The sequence below is a fragment of the Mauremys reevesii genome, linkage group 17 (assembly GCF_016161935.1).
Source record: "Mauremys reevesii isolate NIE-2019 linkage group 17, ASM1616193v1, whole genome shotgun sequence".
Lineage (NCBI taxonomy): Eukaryota > Metazoa > Chordata > Testudines > Geoemydidae > Mauremys > Mauremys reevesii.
Window position 1 is genome coordinate 5,632,852 of NC_052639.1, and position 15,786 is coordinate 5,648,637.

The 15,786-nt window shown below is 56.3% G+C and overlaps 1 protein-coding gene across 1 annotated transcript in view; it reads right to left on the bottom strand.

The window, feature by feature from the left end:
* The window catches only part of SCN4A (sodium voltage-gated channel alpha subunit 4), a 157,235-nt gene that overhangs the window by 6,667 nt on the left and 134,782 nt on the right, over positions 1-15,786 (bottom strand). The window contains exons 17-24 of the mRNA XM_039504220.1: positions 15,486-15,615; positions 13,783-13,937; positions 10,758-10,931; positions 7,294-7,416; positions 5,726-6,004; positions 4,522-4,575; positions 2,501-2,638; positions 871-975 (exon numbers count right to left, since the gene is read on the bottom strand). Of these exons, the coding sequence (XP_039360154.1) occupies positions 871-975; positions 2,501-2,638; positions 4,522-4,575; positions 5,726-6,004; positions 7,294-7,416; positions 10,758-10,931; positions 13,783-13,937; positions 15,486-15,615 (1,158 nt within the window). The remainder of the gene's footprint in view (positions 1-870; positions 976-2,500; positions 2,639-4,521; positions 4,576-5,725; positions 6,005-7,293; positions 7,417-10,757; positions 10,932-13,782; positions 13,938-15,485; positions 15,616-15,786) is intronic.

Here is a 15,786-nt window from a genome sequence, read left to right on the forward strand (position 1 = left end):
CCTGCTCCCCTTGACTGCCCAGAGAGGTCACCACATGCCTTCCCCTGTCTCCTGGGCTGGGGGAGCTGCCTCTCCCCGGCTAGCCATTGCCCTCCATTATCACTGTCCTGCCTCCCTCCATACCTTTCTTCCTCCCTTTTGCCTAGGAACCGCGGGCAGGGGGATGGAATCACCTGGGCTGGACGGTAACCAGGACACGGGGCGAACACTCGGTGCTTGTGAAAAGGGCGATGGGACAAGAGGTGGGCAGGACGTTGGGGCATGTCTCAGCCAAGAGACAGCAGCAGGACTCTAGCACCATGGGGGGCCGTGGAGGAATCCCCCACCTAGTTTCCTGGGAGGTTTCCTCTCCACAGGGCTGATTCTGGGAGATGCTAAGTGCCCCCCCCCCACACACACACAATGCACTGAGCACGCTCAGCTCCCAGCGAGGAAGTCAGTCCTCGGCGCTTCTCAGGGTCAGGCGCTCGGCAAGTGCTCAAGCAAGTACTCAGGGGTACCTGGGCAAGTACTCAGGGTCAGGTCCTGGCCCCTTGGGGGTGAGCCCTCAGTTAGAGGCAGTTCTTCTGAAGTCGGAGCAGGAGTCCATAACAAAAAGAAACCAGTCTATGGAGCATTAAATCCTCCACTAGTACTGTATGGCTGGAGGGCTTGGTTTCTCAGGGCTGCCTCTCTGAAACTCCATCCTGGCTGCTTGTTGCCAGATGTAAAAGCATAGGAGCTCTTTGTGGAGCGGGAACAGTGATCCGAGGCGCATCACAAACCCTGATTCCCCCACTGGACACCTGGCCCTGGCTCATGCTTGTCGGCACCCTTTGTGTTTCTAAACACCCCTCCCACTAGCCCTCAAATGCTTTTAACATGCCATACGTGGGGCCTGGGGATTGGCTTCTGGGGCTTCTTTGATCCAAGCTTTTTCATGGCGTTGTAGTATTTCTTCTGCTCCTCCGTCATGAAGATGTCCTTCCCTCCAAAGTATAAAAGGAATCGCCATTATTAGACTTGGATACATTTTGGTTTTTAACAAGCATCTGCACCAGCTTCCAGTAACACTGGGAGGAATTTGCTGCTCCTGGCAAGTCTTGGGGCTTGGCTACACTACAAAATTACATCGACTTAAGTTGAAGTACAGCCACCGCAGTAATTAAAGCAGCGGTTTATGTCCACACTATGCTCCTTCTGTCAGCGGTGCATGTCCTCCCCAGAAGTGCTTCTACTGACTGAAGGGAGGCATTGCGGGGCACTGACAGCTGGAGTCTCCCTGCCTCAGCTGTCAGCCGGGCACATGACTCACAGTTGCCCCCACCCTGGTGCTGACAGCCAACAGGCGATGTAAGTAACGCAGTCTCTACACGGACACTGCATTGCCCTGACCACATTAATCTAAGCACTACACCTCTCACAGGGGTGGAGTTATTAGGCTGGGGTAATGGGTGACTTATATCTCTGGAAGTACCGTTGTAGTGTAGACATTGACACAGTGAGGTCCATGTTAGCTGCCTTATGCCAACCTAACTCTGTAGTGTAGACCAGGCCTTGCTCTGCTGGGGGCAGCTTCTCCTCGGGCTCAGACTCCCTGTCCTCTGGCTTTTAGAGTCTTTTCTGCCCTGCTTTTCTTTACTCCACCCAGGAATGGAGCCTGATTTAACTGCAGCCATGCTTTAGCCAGAGCTACCCACAGTGGCTCCTGAATCCCAGCTGCCCTGGTGCTTCCCAGCCCGTCTGGAGTTCCCCGTAATCCTCCAGGTCTTTTCCTAATGGAAGCAGCTCAGTGTCATCACCCGACCCCTCCCTCCCCACCCCACATTTCCCCAAGGGGGGCAGGGGTTGCCCATGGGTCCCATCCCTGGAATCTGGGGTTCACTCTGAGACCAACTGGAGTGCAGGGGATCCCTGGGTGCTATGGCACTGTCCTCCTAGGGGCTCTGTGCCTCCACAACACCCCTGAGTGCCCAGTCCCAGGCCCCTGGCCCCCCAGCGACCCCAGAAGAGCATGGAGGGCCAGGCCTGGCAATGCTGATGCTTCTGGGGTCCAAATCGCATAGAAAAGACCCTGCCTCCCTGCACCTTCTTTGGTTTTTCTGAATACTTTCCAGGCCCCCTTTACACAAGCCCAAGATGTGACTTCTCAGGTTCCCATAGGGAGCTCATTTAGCATCCCCAGGGATCGGGAAGAGTGGGCGCTGGCACGACAGGGAACTGCCCAGGGGATTCTCCGCTCATGCATAGCAGCGCCTCTGCTCCTAGGCTGGGTCTGCTCCTGTGTCTGACCTCTCACTGTGACCCACGCCCCCAGTCTGCGCCCTCGCCCAGGAGCTGCAATTCACCACCCGCACAGAGCGCTCCTTCCTGGCCTGCTCCTGAAGCTCTCTGCTAGGGATGACTGCGGGGCAGTGCTCTGGGTTGTGCAGGAGGCCAGACTAACTGATCCCAATGGCCCCGTCCGGATCTCCAGGGTTACGGGAATGCCAGGAGCCCAGCCGGGCCAGGAGAAACTTATCTTTTTCTTTTGCTGGTTGAAGTTGTCGATAATGACGCCAATGAAGAGGTTGAGGGTGAAGAAGGCGCCGAAGATGATGAAGATGACGAAGTAGATGTACATGTAGAGGTTGGTCTCATACAGCGGCTGTTCTTCGATCTGAGTGAGGAGAAGGGGACGCGTGAGTGGCAGGGCACAGCCCACTCCCTCCCCCCAGGCATGGGGTCACTGCTGCACTGCAGGGGACTGGGAATGCTGACAACCCAGCCTCCCCCCCGCCGACATTGGGGCCCTGGCACAAAGAACAAAGAACGCACCCTGCTCTCCTCTTCCCCCAAGGCCCTGCCCCCTGGCCAAGCTGGAAGCTGGAGCCGGCCTGTGGTAAGAGCTACCCAGGAGCCTGGGCCGCTCTGGGGAGCTCCGGACCCTCCACCTGCCCTGGAGACGCTCTGAAAAGCTCTGTGCCGCAGAACGTCAGTCTGCCCCGGCTGCAGATGTCATGAGGGAAGGTCAAGAGCAGCTCCCGGGACGGAGGGACTGGAGGGCTTGGCTATGGGAAAGAAGTGGGGGCATAGGGTGGGGGGACAAAGCTTCTGTCGTAAACATATGGCTAAGGGTAGCATAAAATCCCTCCGTTACCTGTAAAGGGTTAAGAAGCTCAAATAACCTGGTTGGCACCTGACCAGAAGGACCAATGAGGGGAGAAGATACTTTCAAATTGGTGGGGGAAGGATTTGTTTTGTCTCTCTGTGTGTTCTCTCCGTGTCAACGAGGAACCAGGGCAGGGAAAATACATCTCCTAAAGCCACACCTGGACTAAGCATCTAAGGCTATGTCTACACTACCTGCCGATCCGGATCGGCGGGTAGCGATCAATCTATCGGGGACTGATTTATCACATGTAGTGTAGACACGATAAATCGATCCCCGATCGCGCTCCCGTCGACTGCTGAACTCCAGCTCAGCGAGAGGCGGAAGCTGACGGGGGAGCCAACGGGGGAACCGCGGCAATCGACCCCGTGCCGTGAGGACGCAAAGTAAGTTGAACTAAGATACGTCGACCCCAGTGTAGACTAGGCCTAAGATTACAAATTGTAAGTAATAGGAAGGAAATGCCTTAGATTATCTTTTGTTTTAGCTTGTGAATTTTCCCTAGGCTAAGAGGGAAGTTTATTCCTGTTTTTTTTTTGTAACTTTAAAGTTTTGCCTAGAGGGGAATCCTCTGTGTTTTGAATCTGATTACCCTGTAAAATTACCTTCCATCCTGATTTTACAGAAGTGCTTCTTTTACTTTTTCTTTATAATAAAGTTCTGCTTTTAAGAACCTGATTGGTTTTTAGTGTCCTAAAAGCCCAAGGGCTGGTCTGTGCCCACTTTTTTAACCTATTTGGTTGGTATATTATTCTCAAGCCTCCCCAGGAAAGGGGGTGAAGGGGTTTGGGGGGCTATATTGGGGAAACAGAAACTCCAAGTGGTTCTTTTCCTAAATCTTTGTCTAACTCACTTGGTGGTGGCAGCGATACTGTTCCAAGGACAAAGACGAATTTGTGCCTTGGGGAAGTTTTTAACCTAAGCTGGTAGAGATAAGCTTAGGGGGTCTTTCATGGGGGTCCCCACATCTGTACCCTAGAGTTCAGAGTGGGGAGGGAACCCTGACAGCTTCTGTCTCAGAAAAGATGGGGAGATCTGATAGTTTGGGGTCAGCTTGGAGCACTTTGGAGGGGGCTGGTTTCTGGGGGGCACTGGCAAGACAAAGGGGGAGGGTGGCGCCTGCAGAATGTGTGATCAATGAAACATCAGGCTGTGTCCTGTTCCCACGGTTCACTGCTCAGCTATGGGACAGGGTGAGAGCTCCACCCCTCCCTTCCCAGCTCCTCTGCCCCTCACCAGCCTGCCAGTGCCAGGGGGCAGAGCACAGAGAAAGTGCCCCTCAAAGCCCTAAGACAGCCCCAGGGCCGTGCTGAAGCATGCAGGGCAGGGCTCTTTGTCCCCGCATGCCCTGTGAAACCTGGCGTGTCGCTTCTCGCTCTGTGTCACCTCACCTCGCGGGAGTCCACAGCCGCATACATGATGTCCATCCAGCCTTTGAAGGTGGCCTGCCGGGACAGCACAGAGCAGTGGAGTCAGTCCCCAGGGGAGCTCAGCACGTTGGCTGCTGAACATCTGGCCCCTGGGCTGTGGAATAACCAGGCTTAAATTCCTGCCCTAACTCAGGCAGAGCAAAGGGCTCCCGCATCCCTCAGAAGTGTGCTAGGGTCTATCACAGCCTCTACCGCTTGGACCCGAGATTCCAGCCGAGATGCGAGGAGCCTCCCCAATGAATGGGTCGCTGAAACCGAGCCATGTCCAGGGGAAGTTCCCCCTTCGACAAATCGGCATTTGGACAAAAAAACCTCATGTCAAAAAATTCCCAAGCAGCCTGCAGTGGAACAACCAACCCCCCCACCCACACTCCATTCGGGGGGAGAAGCTACACTGATCCCTGGAGATGGCGCTTTACGTGTGTCTGGGGAGCCGGGAAAACTGCAGTGTCAGGCAATGAGGCAGGCTGGTGTCAACCACTGAGCTGGGCCGGGAGCTGCCTCAAGCTCCAGCTTTGCTAACCAGAAGTCTAGCTGACTCCTCGGCTTCCCAGTTAGCTTCCGGGCTGCATTTGTACAACACACAGGCACAGCTAAGTGATCCCTGCCTAGCTGTTAACCTGTAGCACCTGATCCTGAGTCTCTGGCAATCGGGGGGTTGGAGCTGGAGCAGGCTTGGTGTTTGTGACTGAACAAAAGAGGGTGCATGTCTCATTTCCTGCATTAGGTGGCACGACACCGCTGCAGGGGAAGCTGAGCACCAGACTGGTGATCAGCTAGGGCTGCACTGACCTGCACTGATCAGCTAGGTGCCAATCTGACCTGGAGAGGGTGACCTTGGGCAAGTCCCTTCCCCTTTCTGTGCCTCAGTTTCCCCCACCCCCTTCTGTAAAATGGGGCTAATCGTTGGGTCCTGTCTATTTTTCCTGTAAGCTCTTTGGGACCGGGACGGTCACTCACTCTGCACTAGCACAGCAGAGCCTGGTCTTGGTCAAGACTCTAGATGCTCCTGTCAGGTACATCATGATAAAATAGATCCCAGCGACCTGATGCCTAGGGACTGCAGGGGAGCCTCTCACTCGGCATCTGACAGCTGCTCTGGCTGGGGGCGGTGCTAGCCTGGGGTTACCCCAGGCCAAGAGCTGCCGCGCGGCGGAGTACTTACCACCTGCAGCAGGGACAGGTAGCCCAAGCCCACGTTGTCGAAGTTGACCTTGACGTTTACCCAGCGCACCTGGTTGGTGTGGAGCAGCGCCAGGCAGTCGCTTTTGTTGTTCACCTCGCTGATGTCAAAGAGCTCGTCCGTAGTGGTGTTGATGCACCGGTAGTATTTCCCCGCAAACAGGTTCACCCCCATGATGCTGAATATCAGCCAGAAGATCAAGCAGACCAGCAGGACGTTCATAATGGAGGGGATGGCACCCAGCAGGGCGTTGACCACCACCTGCAACGGGAGGGGAGAGAGGGGCTGGGCTGGCCTGCGGGAAACAGCTCGGGACCTGGCGAGTGGCAGTTCTGTGGCTGGGTGCTAGCTCTGCTGTTCGGATGGAATTACAGGTACCCCACACCTGGGAGCAGATGCGTCTCCTCAAAGCCACCTGGACAGGTTATTGTGCTGCAGGTGCAGTTACCTGGAGTTCCGGTGTGAGGCACACCCCCCCCCCCACGGCCAGATTTGAGTCTCCCCACTCCACATAACCGAGGAGCACACGGGATGCGCCGCCCGGGAGAGATGGGACCTCGTCTAGCTAGAATGGGATTGTCAGGGACTGTCTACACTGCAGTCAGATGTGTGATTGCAGCATGTGTACACATACCCACGCTGGCTCTGATGTAGCTAGATCACTGAGTGCCAATACCAGGAAAGTCAAAGTAGCACGGGCGGTGGCACAGGTTAGTACCATGGCCTCCTGGGCCTGCCCCTCCTCTTCCATTTCGAAGCTCTAGGCCGGCACTGTGGAGGAGAGAGGAGTGGGCAGCGGGCCAGGCACGGGCCAGATGTGGTGCAATCAAGGGCTGCACTTTGAGGGCATTAAAGTCCCTCATTGGAGCAACTGGGCTTCAAAGAGTGAGGCCCAGAGGAGAACATCTACCCAGCGGGCTGCGTTACCTCCAGGCACCACCAACGCCAGCTGAAGAGCGAGTCCGAGTCTACTGAATACAATTTGGGGGCCTGGCCTCTCTGTGCCCACCCCGTCCTTCCCTCAGCTCTGTGCAGGCAGCCACAAGCCAGGCAGGAAGTCCTGTTCCCTGCCCTCTGTGAGCACTTCGCACTCCCCATTGCTGGGTCTGTAAGGGAGCCAGTGTTGCCCACTCATTGCGAGTCTCAGGATAGTTGAGGATCTTGTTAAAGTCCCAGCTCCTGGAATCTGGTGATTTCATGAGCATTCTCGGCGTTCAGTAAAGATCAATGAGTCTGGCCCTTGTGATTGCAGAGAAAAGCTTCAACATGTGACCCCAAAAGACCAGCAAAGGAACTTGCCAAAGTTACTAGTTTTAGAATCTCATGATTTTAGGCTGGTCTCCAATTTCCGAAGGCTGCGCTTTGGCAATGCGGGGCAGCCATTTCCTCTGCAAAGCCCTTTCTAGAAGCACCAGGGCACAGCTGGCTCTGTGTCCAACACATTGGTTCCCTCGGCCCTCACACCAAGAAGTACCTAGCGGTTCTGGGTCTACCAGGTGCCAACGACTCAGGCAGTCACACCTAGCCAGGAGACCTGGCGAAGGACCTACCCTCATGCCTTCGAATCTTGACAGAGCCCGCAGTGGTCGCAAAGCCCTCAGAGTCCTCAGCGATTTGATGGCGCCCAGTTCGGAATAGCCCAGCCAGTTTGCTGTCAAGCTGATAATGGAAACCTTGGGAGAGACCCAGAGCCGTTAGCAGCGGCGCTGATAGACCACAGGCAGCTCCAGAGGGGATGGCAACCTGCATAGGCGCTGACGTCCTCTGTTCCCAGGGGGGTGCTCGACCCCTGCTCTGCCCCAGGCCCCGCCCCCACTCCACCCTTCTCCCAAGTCCCCACCCCGCCTCTTCCCACCCCTGCTTTTCCCCAGACCCCGCCCCCACTCCACTCCTCCCCCCAAGCTCCCACCCCACGTCTTCTGCTCCCTCCCCCGCCTCTTCCTGCCCCTGCTCCTTCCCTACCCCCCCAGCACCTCCTGCATGCCACTGAACAGCTGATTGGGGGGGCGGAGGTGCTGGCAGGGAGGGGGAGGAGCTGATCGGCGGGGCCGCTGGCAGGTGGGAGGTGCTGGGGCGGGGAGGAAGGGCTTTTTATCCATGGGTGTTCCTGTGCCTGCTGGGCCTGTGCCTCATTCCCCATCCCTGATGGACATTTCCCAGCAGGAGGGTTGGCGCTCAGAGGCTCAGCTCACTGATTACGGTGTGAACTGGGGTTCAGGGGACCCTGCTTCTTTTCACATGTCCTGGGTGACCGTGGGCCAGTCCCTTGGGGGCGAGCTACACAGCCTGGGCCCCATAGGTGGTGCATGACTCCTGTGTTGGGGGAGGCTGGGTGTGAGCGCTGGAAGCTCCCAAGAAGTGGGGGAGGCCACTGGCACCTGGACCATGGCCCCAGCTCCTGCTCCACCCTGAGCCCCTCCCACCCAGCCTCTTCCCCCAAGCCCCGTCCCCACTCCGCCTCTTCCCCTAGGCCCTGCCCCCACTCCGCCTCTTCCCCTGAGGCCCTGCCCCTACTCCGCCTCTTCCCCCAGGCCCCGTCCCCACTCCGCCTCTTCCCCCAGGCCCTGCCCCCACTCCGCCTCTTCCCCCAGGCCCTGCCCCCACTCCGCCTCTTCCCCGGGGCCCCGTCCCCTCTCAGCCTCTTCCCCTAGGCCCTGCCCCCACTCCGCCTCTTCCCCCAGGCCCCGTCCCCTCTCCGCCTCTTCCCCCAGGCCCCGTCCCCACTCCGCCTCTTCCCCGGGGCCCCGTCCCCACTCCGCCTCTTCCCCGGGGCCCCGTCCCCACTCCGTCTCTTACCCCGAGGCCCTGCCCCCACTCCGCCTCTTCCACGTGGCCGCGTCCCTACTCCGCCTCTTCCCCGGGGCCCCGTCCCCACCCCGCCACTTCCCCTGAGGCCCTGCCCCCACTCAGCCTCTTCCCCCAGGCCCCGTCCCCACTCAGCCTTTTCCCCTGCGGCTCCCCCACCTGCCGCTTGCTCCTCTCCTCCCCGAAGGACCCCCTGCCTGCTGCTTGCTCCTCTCCTTTCCTGAGCTGCCCCCTCCCCCACTGCTCGCTCTCTCCTCTCTGCCCCCACCCGCTGCTCATGTCTCACTGCCCCCTCCCCCAAGGCCCTGCCCCTCGTGTCTCTCTGCCCCCCCAGAGAGGCATAAGCGGTGGGCAGGGGGTGTAGGGGGGAGAGGCAGAGCAGGGGCAGGAAGAGGGGCAAGGCCTCGGGCAGAGTGCAGGCAGGGCCAGGGTCCGGGCACCAGTGGTGCCCCCACGTCTCAGGAGCTTCACAGGCGGTGGGCCCACAGCCGCCATTTCTTGCCCCATTTGGGGAGACCGAGCCTCTCCTACCCACTGCCCATGCCAGGCAACGAGCCTCTGAGCTGGGGCCGACAGACCCAGGCTTGCTCTGCCGTGCTACAAGCTCTGTAGACGCTGCGGCCCAGGGTCTGGCACCTCGGGAGGGCTTCACACTCCAACCCTGGCCTCAGCTGCAGCTTCAGTGCTGGGCTTTGTGGGCAGAAGGGGGCCAGTGCTAGGTTTGGGGGGAGAAGGGGGGCCAGTGCTGGGGAGGGGAGAAGGGGGCCAGTGCTGGCGATGCAAGCGGGGTCAGTTCTGGGTTTGGGGAAAGAGGGACAGTGCTGGAGTCGGGAGGAGAAGGGGGGACAGTGCTGGATTTGGGGAAAAGGGTGTCAGTGCTGGGGTTTGGGGATGAAGGGGGTCAGTGCTGGGGTTTGGGGGTAGAAGGGGGTCAGTTCTGGGTTTGGTGGAGAAGGGGGGTCAGTGCTGGGGAAGGGAGGAGAAGGGGGTAAATGCGTGGGTTTGGGAGGAGAAGGGGTCAGTGCTGGATTTGGGGAGAAGGGGTCAGTGCTGGGTTTGGGGCGCAAGGGGCAGTCAGTGCTGGGGTTTGGGTGGAGAAGGGGATCAGTGCTGGGGTTTGTGGGTAGAAGGGGATCAGTGCTTGGGTTTGGGTGGAGAAGGGGATCAGTGCTGGGTTTGGGGAGAAGGGGGTCAGTGCTTGGGTTTGGGGAGAAGGGGTCAGTGCTGGGTTTGGGGAGAAGGGGGTCAGTTCTGGGTTTGGTGGAGAAGGGGGGTCAGTGCTGGGGTAGGGAGAAGGGGGGTCAGTGCTGGGGTTTGTGGGTAGAAGGGGGTCAGTGCTGGGTTTGGGGGAGAAGGGGGGTCAGTGCTGAGTTAGGGAGGAGAAGGGGGTCAGTGCTGGGTTTGGGGGGAGAAAGGGGTCAGTGCTGGGTTTGGGGATGAAGGAGGGTCAGTGCTGGGGTAGGGAGGAGAAGGGGGGTCAGTTCTGGGTTTGGGGGAGAAGGGGGTCAGTGCTGAGGTAGGGAGGAGAAGGGGGTCAGTGCTGGGGTTAGTGGGGAGAAGAAGGGTCAGTGCTGTTTTTGGGGCACAAGGGGCAGTCAGTGCTGGGGTTTGGGGGGAGAAGGGGGGGTCAGTGCTGGGGTTAGTGGGGGGTCAGTGCTGGGTTTGGGGCGCAAGGGGCAGTCAGTGCTGGGGTTTGGGGGGAGAAGAGGGGGTCAGTGCTGGGGTTTGGGGGTTCAAGAGGATCAGTGTTGAGGTAAAAGGGTTCAGTGTTGTGAGTGTCACTCTTAGAGTGGAAAGGCCTTTTCGAATGGGATGGTTTTCAGTGCTCACTCTGCATTTGCCTGCTCTCTGGACGCCTGTCCCACAGCCAGGTCCCCAAACACGGATCTGGGCCATGTCAGAGCATTATGTGCTGGAGCCACATTGGAACACTGCACCCTGGAACGCTGCTGGGAGCACCCCATCAAGCCCAGTCCCCCATCCCACTCAGCGTGGGAGCAGCCTGGGCTGTGGCCTCTTTTAGAGCCTGCATGGAGCAGAGATTCTGCATTCTCAGACTCAAATGGCCCTTGACCCAGAGATGCTACATTTCCCGTGCCCCAGAGCTACCCCTTTGCCCTTTGCTGCAGAAATATCTGCTGATTGCTAATGTAAAGCTCCAAAGCATGGAGATGCTCTTTCCTGCTCCATTGCTCGAGCAGCAACTTACATCCACGATGAGAAAATCGAGCCAGCACCAGGCGTTGGTGAAATACACCTTGAAACCATAGGCCACCCACTTGAGTAGCATCTCGAGGACAAACACGTAGGAGAAGATCTTGTCAGCGTGCTCCAGGATCGTGCGGATCACCTTCCGCTGCTCAATGTAGATGTCTTCAAAAGCCTAGAAGAGGCGCAGAGCTAGATGAGTTGGGCTTCCGTGAGATGGGCAGCAGAGGAATTCACGGCTACAGTGGGACAGGAGAGCAGCAGCCGGACTGAGGCCTTTCTCCTTTTGCTACATTTAAAGGGCTCTGATGGTTTTAAAGGGCAAAAATTTCTAAAGCACTTCAGTGACTTAGGAGCCAAAAGCCCATTTTAAAAAGTACAGACACTTAGTGCCGGATTTTGAAAGGTAGTTGGGCACCCAAAGGTGCCAATGAAATCAATGAGAGATAGGCACAGAGGGCATTTGAAAATCCCACTGTGTGCCTATTTGCATCTTTAGGCACCTAAATACCTCTGAAATTCTGAGCCCTTGGAGCCATTGACAGTGGCACTCCTAAGTGCCTAAATCACTTCTGAAAATTGGACATGGGCCCCTAAGTCACTTAGACACATATGAAAATGTTACCCCCAGAGTTGCAGGGAGGAAAGTCTCAGGAATGCAAACAAGGACTGATTTTTGTAGCCCAGATGTATTCACTCCAAATATTTAAAGGGAACGAAAAACAAGCTGATCCATGACTTATTGTCTGACCAACTTCAAAACCAGCACTCAAGCACTAGGATAGAAAAGCAACCAGCTGCTAATGCTAAACCAATCAATACAATAATCTTGTCTAATGGGTGTCCCCTGACAGCCAGGGCCACAGAGCGTATGAAAAGTGATAAAACCATCCCCGTAAAATCAAGCCACCATTATGAAAAAGTTCTTCGGCAATGTTGAAGAATGGGTGGTATTTGCCAGGGGAGAATGGACTATATGCCCTGCAGCCCAGCCACCCGAGCAGACCCACAGTCATCTAAGACATGCTAGGGGGACGGAGCTGCAAAAGCTGTGATTTGTCTCTGACACCATCTTTCAAAGAGCAGGGCCCTGGGGCAGTGGAGAGGAAGGGTGTCTCCTGGAGCTTTGGGAGTCCCTAGGAATGGCCAATTTTGGGGCCATTCCAAATAGGAACAAATTAAATGAAGTCTCCTGGAGTGTGCGGGAGTTGTGAACAATCTCATTTATTCATCTAAGTGAATCATTAATACTGAACATAAGAACATAAGAATGGCCACACTGGGTCAGACCAAAGGTCCATCTAGCCCAGTGTCCTGTCTTCCAACAGCGGCCAATGCCAGGTGCCCCAGAGGGAATGAACAGAACAGGTCATCATCAAGTGATCCATCCCCTGTCGCCCATTCCCAGCTTCTGGCAAACAGAGGCTAGGGACACTCTCCCTGCCCATCCTGGCTAATAGCCATTGATGGACCTGTCCTCCATTAACCTCTCTAGTTCTTTTTTGAACCCTGTTATAGTCTTTGCCTTCACAACATCCTCTGGCAAGGAGTTCCACAGGTTGACTGTGCATTGTGTGAAGAAATACTTCCTTTTGTTTGTTTTAAACCTGCTGCCTATTCATTTCATTTGGTGACCCCTAGTTCTTGTGTTATGAGAAGGAGTAAATTACACTTTCTTATTTACTTTCTCCACATCAGTCATGATTTTATAGACCTCAATCATATCTCCCCTTAGTCTCCTCTTTCCGAAGCTGAAAAGTCCCAGTCTTATTAATCTCTCCTCATACAGCAGCCGTTCCATACCCCTAATCATTTTTGTTGCCCTTTTCTGAACCTTTTCCAAGTCCAATATATCTTTTTTTGAGATGGGGCGACCACATCTGCACGCAGTATTCAAGATGTGGACATACCATGGATTTATATAAAGGCAATATGATATTTTCTGTCTTATTATCTATCCCTTTCTTAATGATTCCCAACATTCTGTTCACTTTTTTGACTGCCGCTGTGCATTGAGTGGAGGTTTTCAGAGAACTATCCACAATGACTCTAAGATCTCTCTCTTGAGTGGTAACAATTAATTTAGACCCCATCATTGTATATGTATAGTTGGAATTATGTTTTCCAATGTGCATCACTTTGCATTTATCAACATTGAATTTCATCTGCCATTTTGTTGCCCAGTCACCCAGTTCTGTGAGATCCTTTTGTAGCTATTCACAGTCTGCTTGGGACTTAACTATCTTGAATAATTTTTTATCATCTGCAAATTTTGCCACCTCACTGTTTACCCCTTTTTCCAGATCATTTATGAATATGTTGAATAGGACTGGGCCCAGTACAGACCCCTGGGGGACACCACTATTTACCTCTCTCCATTCTAAAAACTGACCTACCCTTTGTTCCCTACCTTTTAACCAGTTACCGATCTATGGGAGAACCTTCCCTCTTATCCTGTGACAGCTTACTTTGCTTGGGAGCCTTTGGTGAGGGACCTTGTCAAAGGCTTTCTGAAAATCTAACTACACTATATCCACTGGATCCTCTTTGTCCACATGCTTGTTGACTCCCTCAAATAATTCTAGTAGATTGGTGAGGCATGATTTCCCTTTACAAAAACCATGTTGACTCTTCCCCAACAGGTTGTGTTCATCTGTGTGTCTGATAATTTTGTTCTTTACTATAGTTTCAACCAGTTTGCCCGTTACTGAAGTCAGTCTTACTGGCCTGAAACCTACTGATGGCATTTTACTGTTCAACATTAAGTATTTTGCCACTGATCAAAGCAAAACATCTCCAGTTGTGGTGCTTAGCCCACAGCCCCAAACTGCCTCCCCGACCTGGCCAGGTGCCCAAAGCACTGGATGCTGATCCTTTACCTTCATATCCAATTCACCTCCTTTTAGGGAGTATCTGGTGCTGCCACAAAGCCTGCATGCAGCCTGCCATTCCGGGGTCCCACAATCCAGGGGGCTCTGTGCAGGGCACATGGGGGCTTTGGCGCGGGACCGAAACCTGTGACTCACCAGCGCTCCACTACTGAGGAGGATCATGAAGATGATAAAGGTCTCGAACCAGTTGTGCTCAACGATCTTGAAACAGGTTTTCCGAAGGTTCCACCAGATCTTCCCCTTGTTGGTTGTGATGTCAACGTAGAGGAAAGGAAAGCGCCGCACGCAGGCTGGGACGGGGGGGAGCAGAGAGGCACCTGTTAGCTCCTGAGCCACGGCATGGCACACGCAGACGCAGGGCCAGTACCTCTCTGGGGATCTGCAGGTGGCAGAGTCGTCTTCCGGTGCAGCGAGCCAGCCAGGTGCTGCTCTGCCAGACTGCCAGGCCTGGGTGGCCACACACCAGGGCAAGCTGGGCCTGGCAGGGCAGAGCCGGTCCAGCCTGGAGACAGGTGAATTCGACACATCTGCCAGGAACCTGCCCAGCGGGACGGACTAGGCCAAGGTGTAAAGCTGCTCACCTGGGTCAGGATGCTGTGGCATTGCCGCCTGCCCTCGCCAGGGGGCGCACCTCCTCTGGGGCATACGGCCCCAAAACCACACATCCCATCACCCCCTGCTGCTCCCCTACCCCGGCCCTCTTGGCTGCTGCTCTGACCTCTGCCCAACACCGGCCCCCACCCTCACCCCTCATCTGAACCAGCCCCTCTGACCCCTCCCCTGCACTAGCGCCCGCCTCCCTACACCGGCCCCCACCCCACCCCTCCCTGCATCAGCCCCTCTGACCCCTCCCCTGCACTAGCCCCCGCCCCTCCCCTACACCGGCCCCCACCCCACCCCTCCCTGCACTAGCCCCCGCCCCTCCCTACACCGGCCCCCACCCCACCCCTCCCCTGCATCAGCCCCTCTGACCCCTCCTCTACCTGCCCCCGCCCCTCCCTAGCACCAGTTCTTTCCTCACTCCACTCCCTCTCATGCCTCCCCTTTCTGCTCCTTAACACCAGCCCCTCCTTTTCTTCCCTCTTTCTTTCTCTGTCCCCAACAACAGCCCCTCTCCCCCACCACCCCCGCGTACCCATTTCCGTTCCCCCACCAGGCCATGCCAGCCCAAACCAGGTCCAAGTACAAATCCAGACCAGCTGCAGGGCCCCAGCCACCCACCCCCCGGCCGGGCTAGCGCTGGCCATGCTGCACCCTCCACCCCTGGGAAAACTCTCAATGGAGGGGGCTGGCACCCTTTGCGCCGGGGCCTGTCTCAGCCTGGGACGCATTGTGCTTGTGAGTTCTGGGGTGGGATCTGGTGTGGTCGCTGCCATGAGTTTGGGGTGGGATTCCTTGAGGGGGGTGGGATCTCAGGGGGGTTGGGATCCCTGGGGGGCTGTGTGAATTTGGGATGGGATCCCATGGGTGTTGGGACCCCAGGGCATTGAGATCCCATGGAGCTTTGTGAGTTTGGGGTGGGAGCTGACCATGCTGGACCTTTCTCTGCTACACTGGAGAGCCCATGATGAACGATTTGTTCCCCAGGTAGGTGCTTATCGACAGGGATCGAGTGACCCCTGACCTGTCCCTTTGTTAAGCTAACTAGACTGAGCTCCTGGAGTCTGTCACTGCCGAGCTAGTTCTCTACCCATGGCCCATTCTCTGCTGGTTTCAGGGCAGCTGTGCTGTGTTTTGCAGGCACACCTGGTGCTCTGGGATCCTACCAGGGCGGGGTAACCCTCCACCCTCCTGCCCCCAGTGCCTCTCTCCACAGGGTCACTGCGTGGCTCCCTTACCCTCAGTGAAGCACTCCTCAGGCCCCTGGCCCTCAGCAGCCTCGTCTGCAGCCTCCTCCGCCTCCACCTCTGGCGCCTTGTAATCCACAGTGCTGCACATGGATGATGTGCTGCCGCTGGACAGTGGCTTCTGTGGAGAGCAGGGACGGAGACAGACTCAGCCCAGGGCTCCAGCAGGCACCAGGGACAGAGTCACAAATAGGAGACACCCCAAATGCTGGGAGTGGCTAATGCACCAGCAATAAACAGCTTCACACGTTGGAGACCAAATGCTTCCAGGGAGCAATGGAGGCCTCATCTT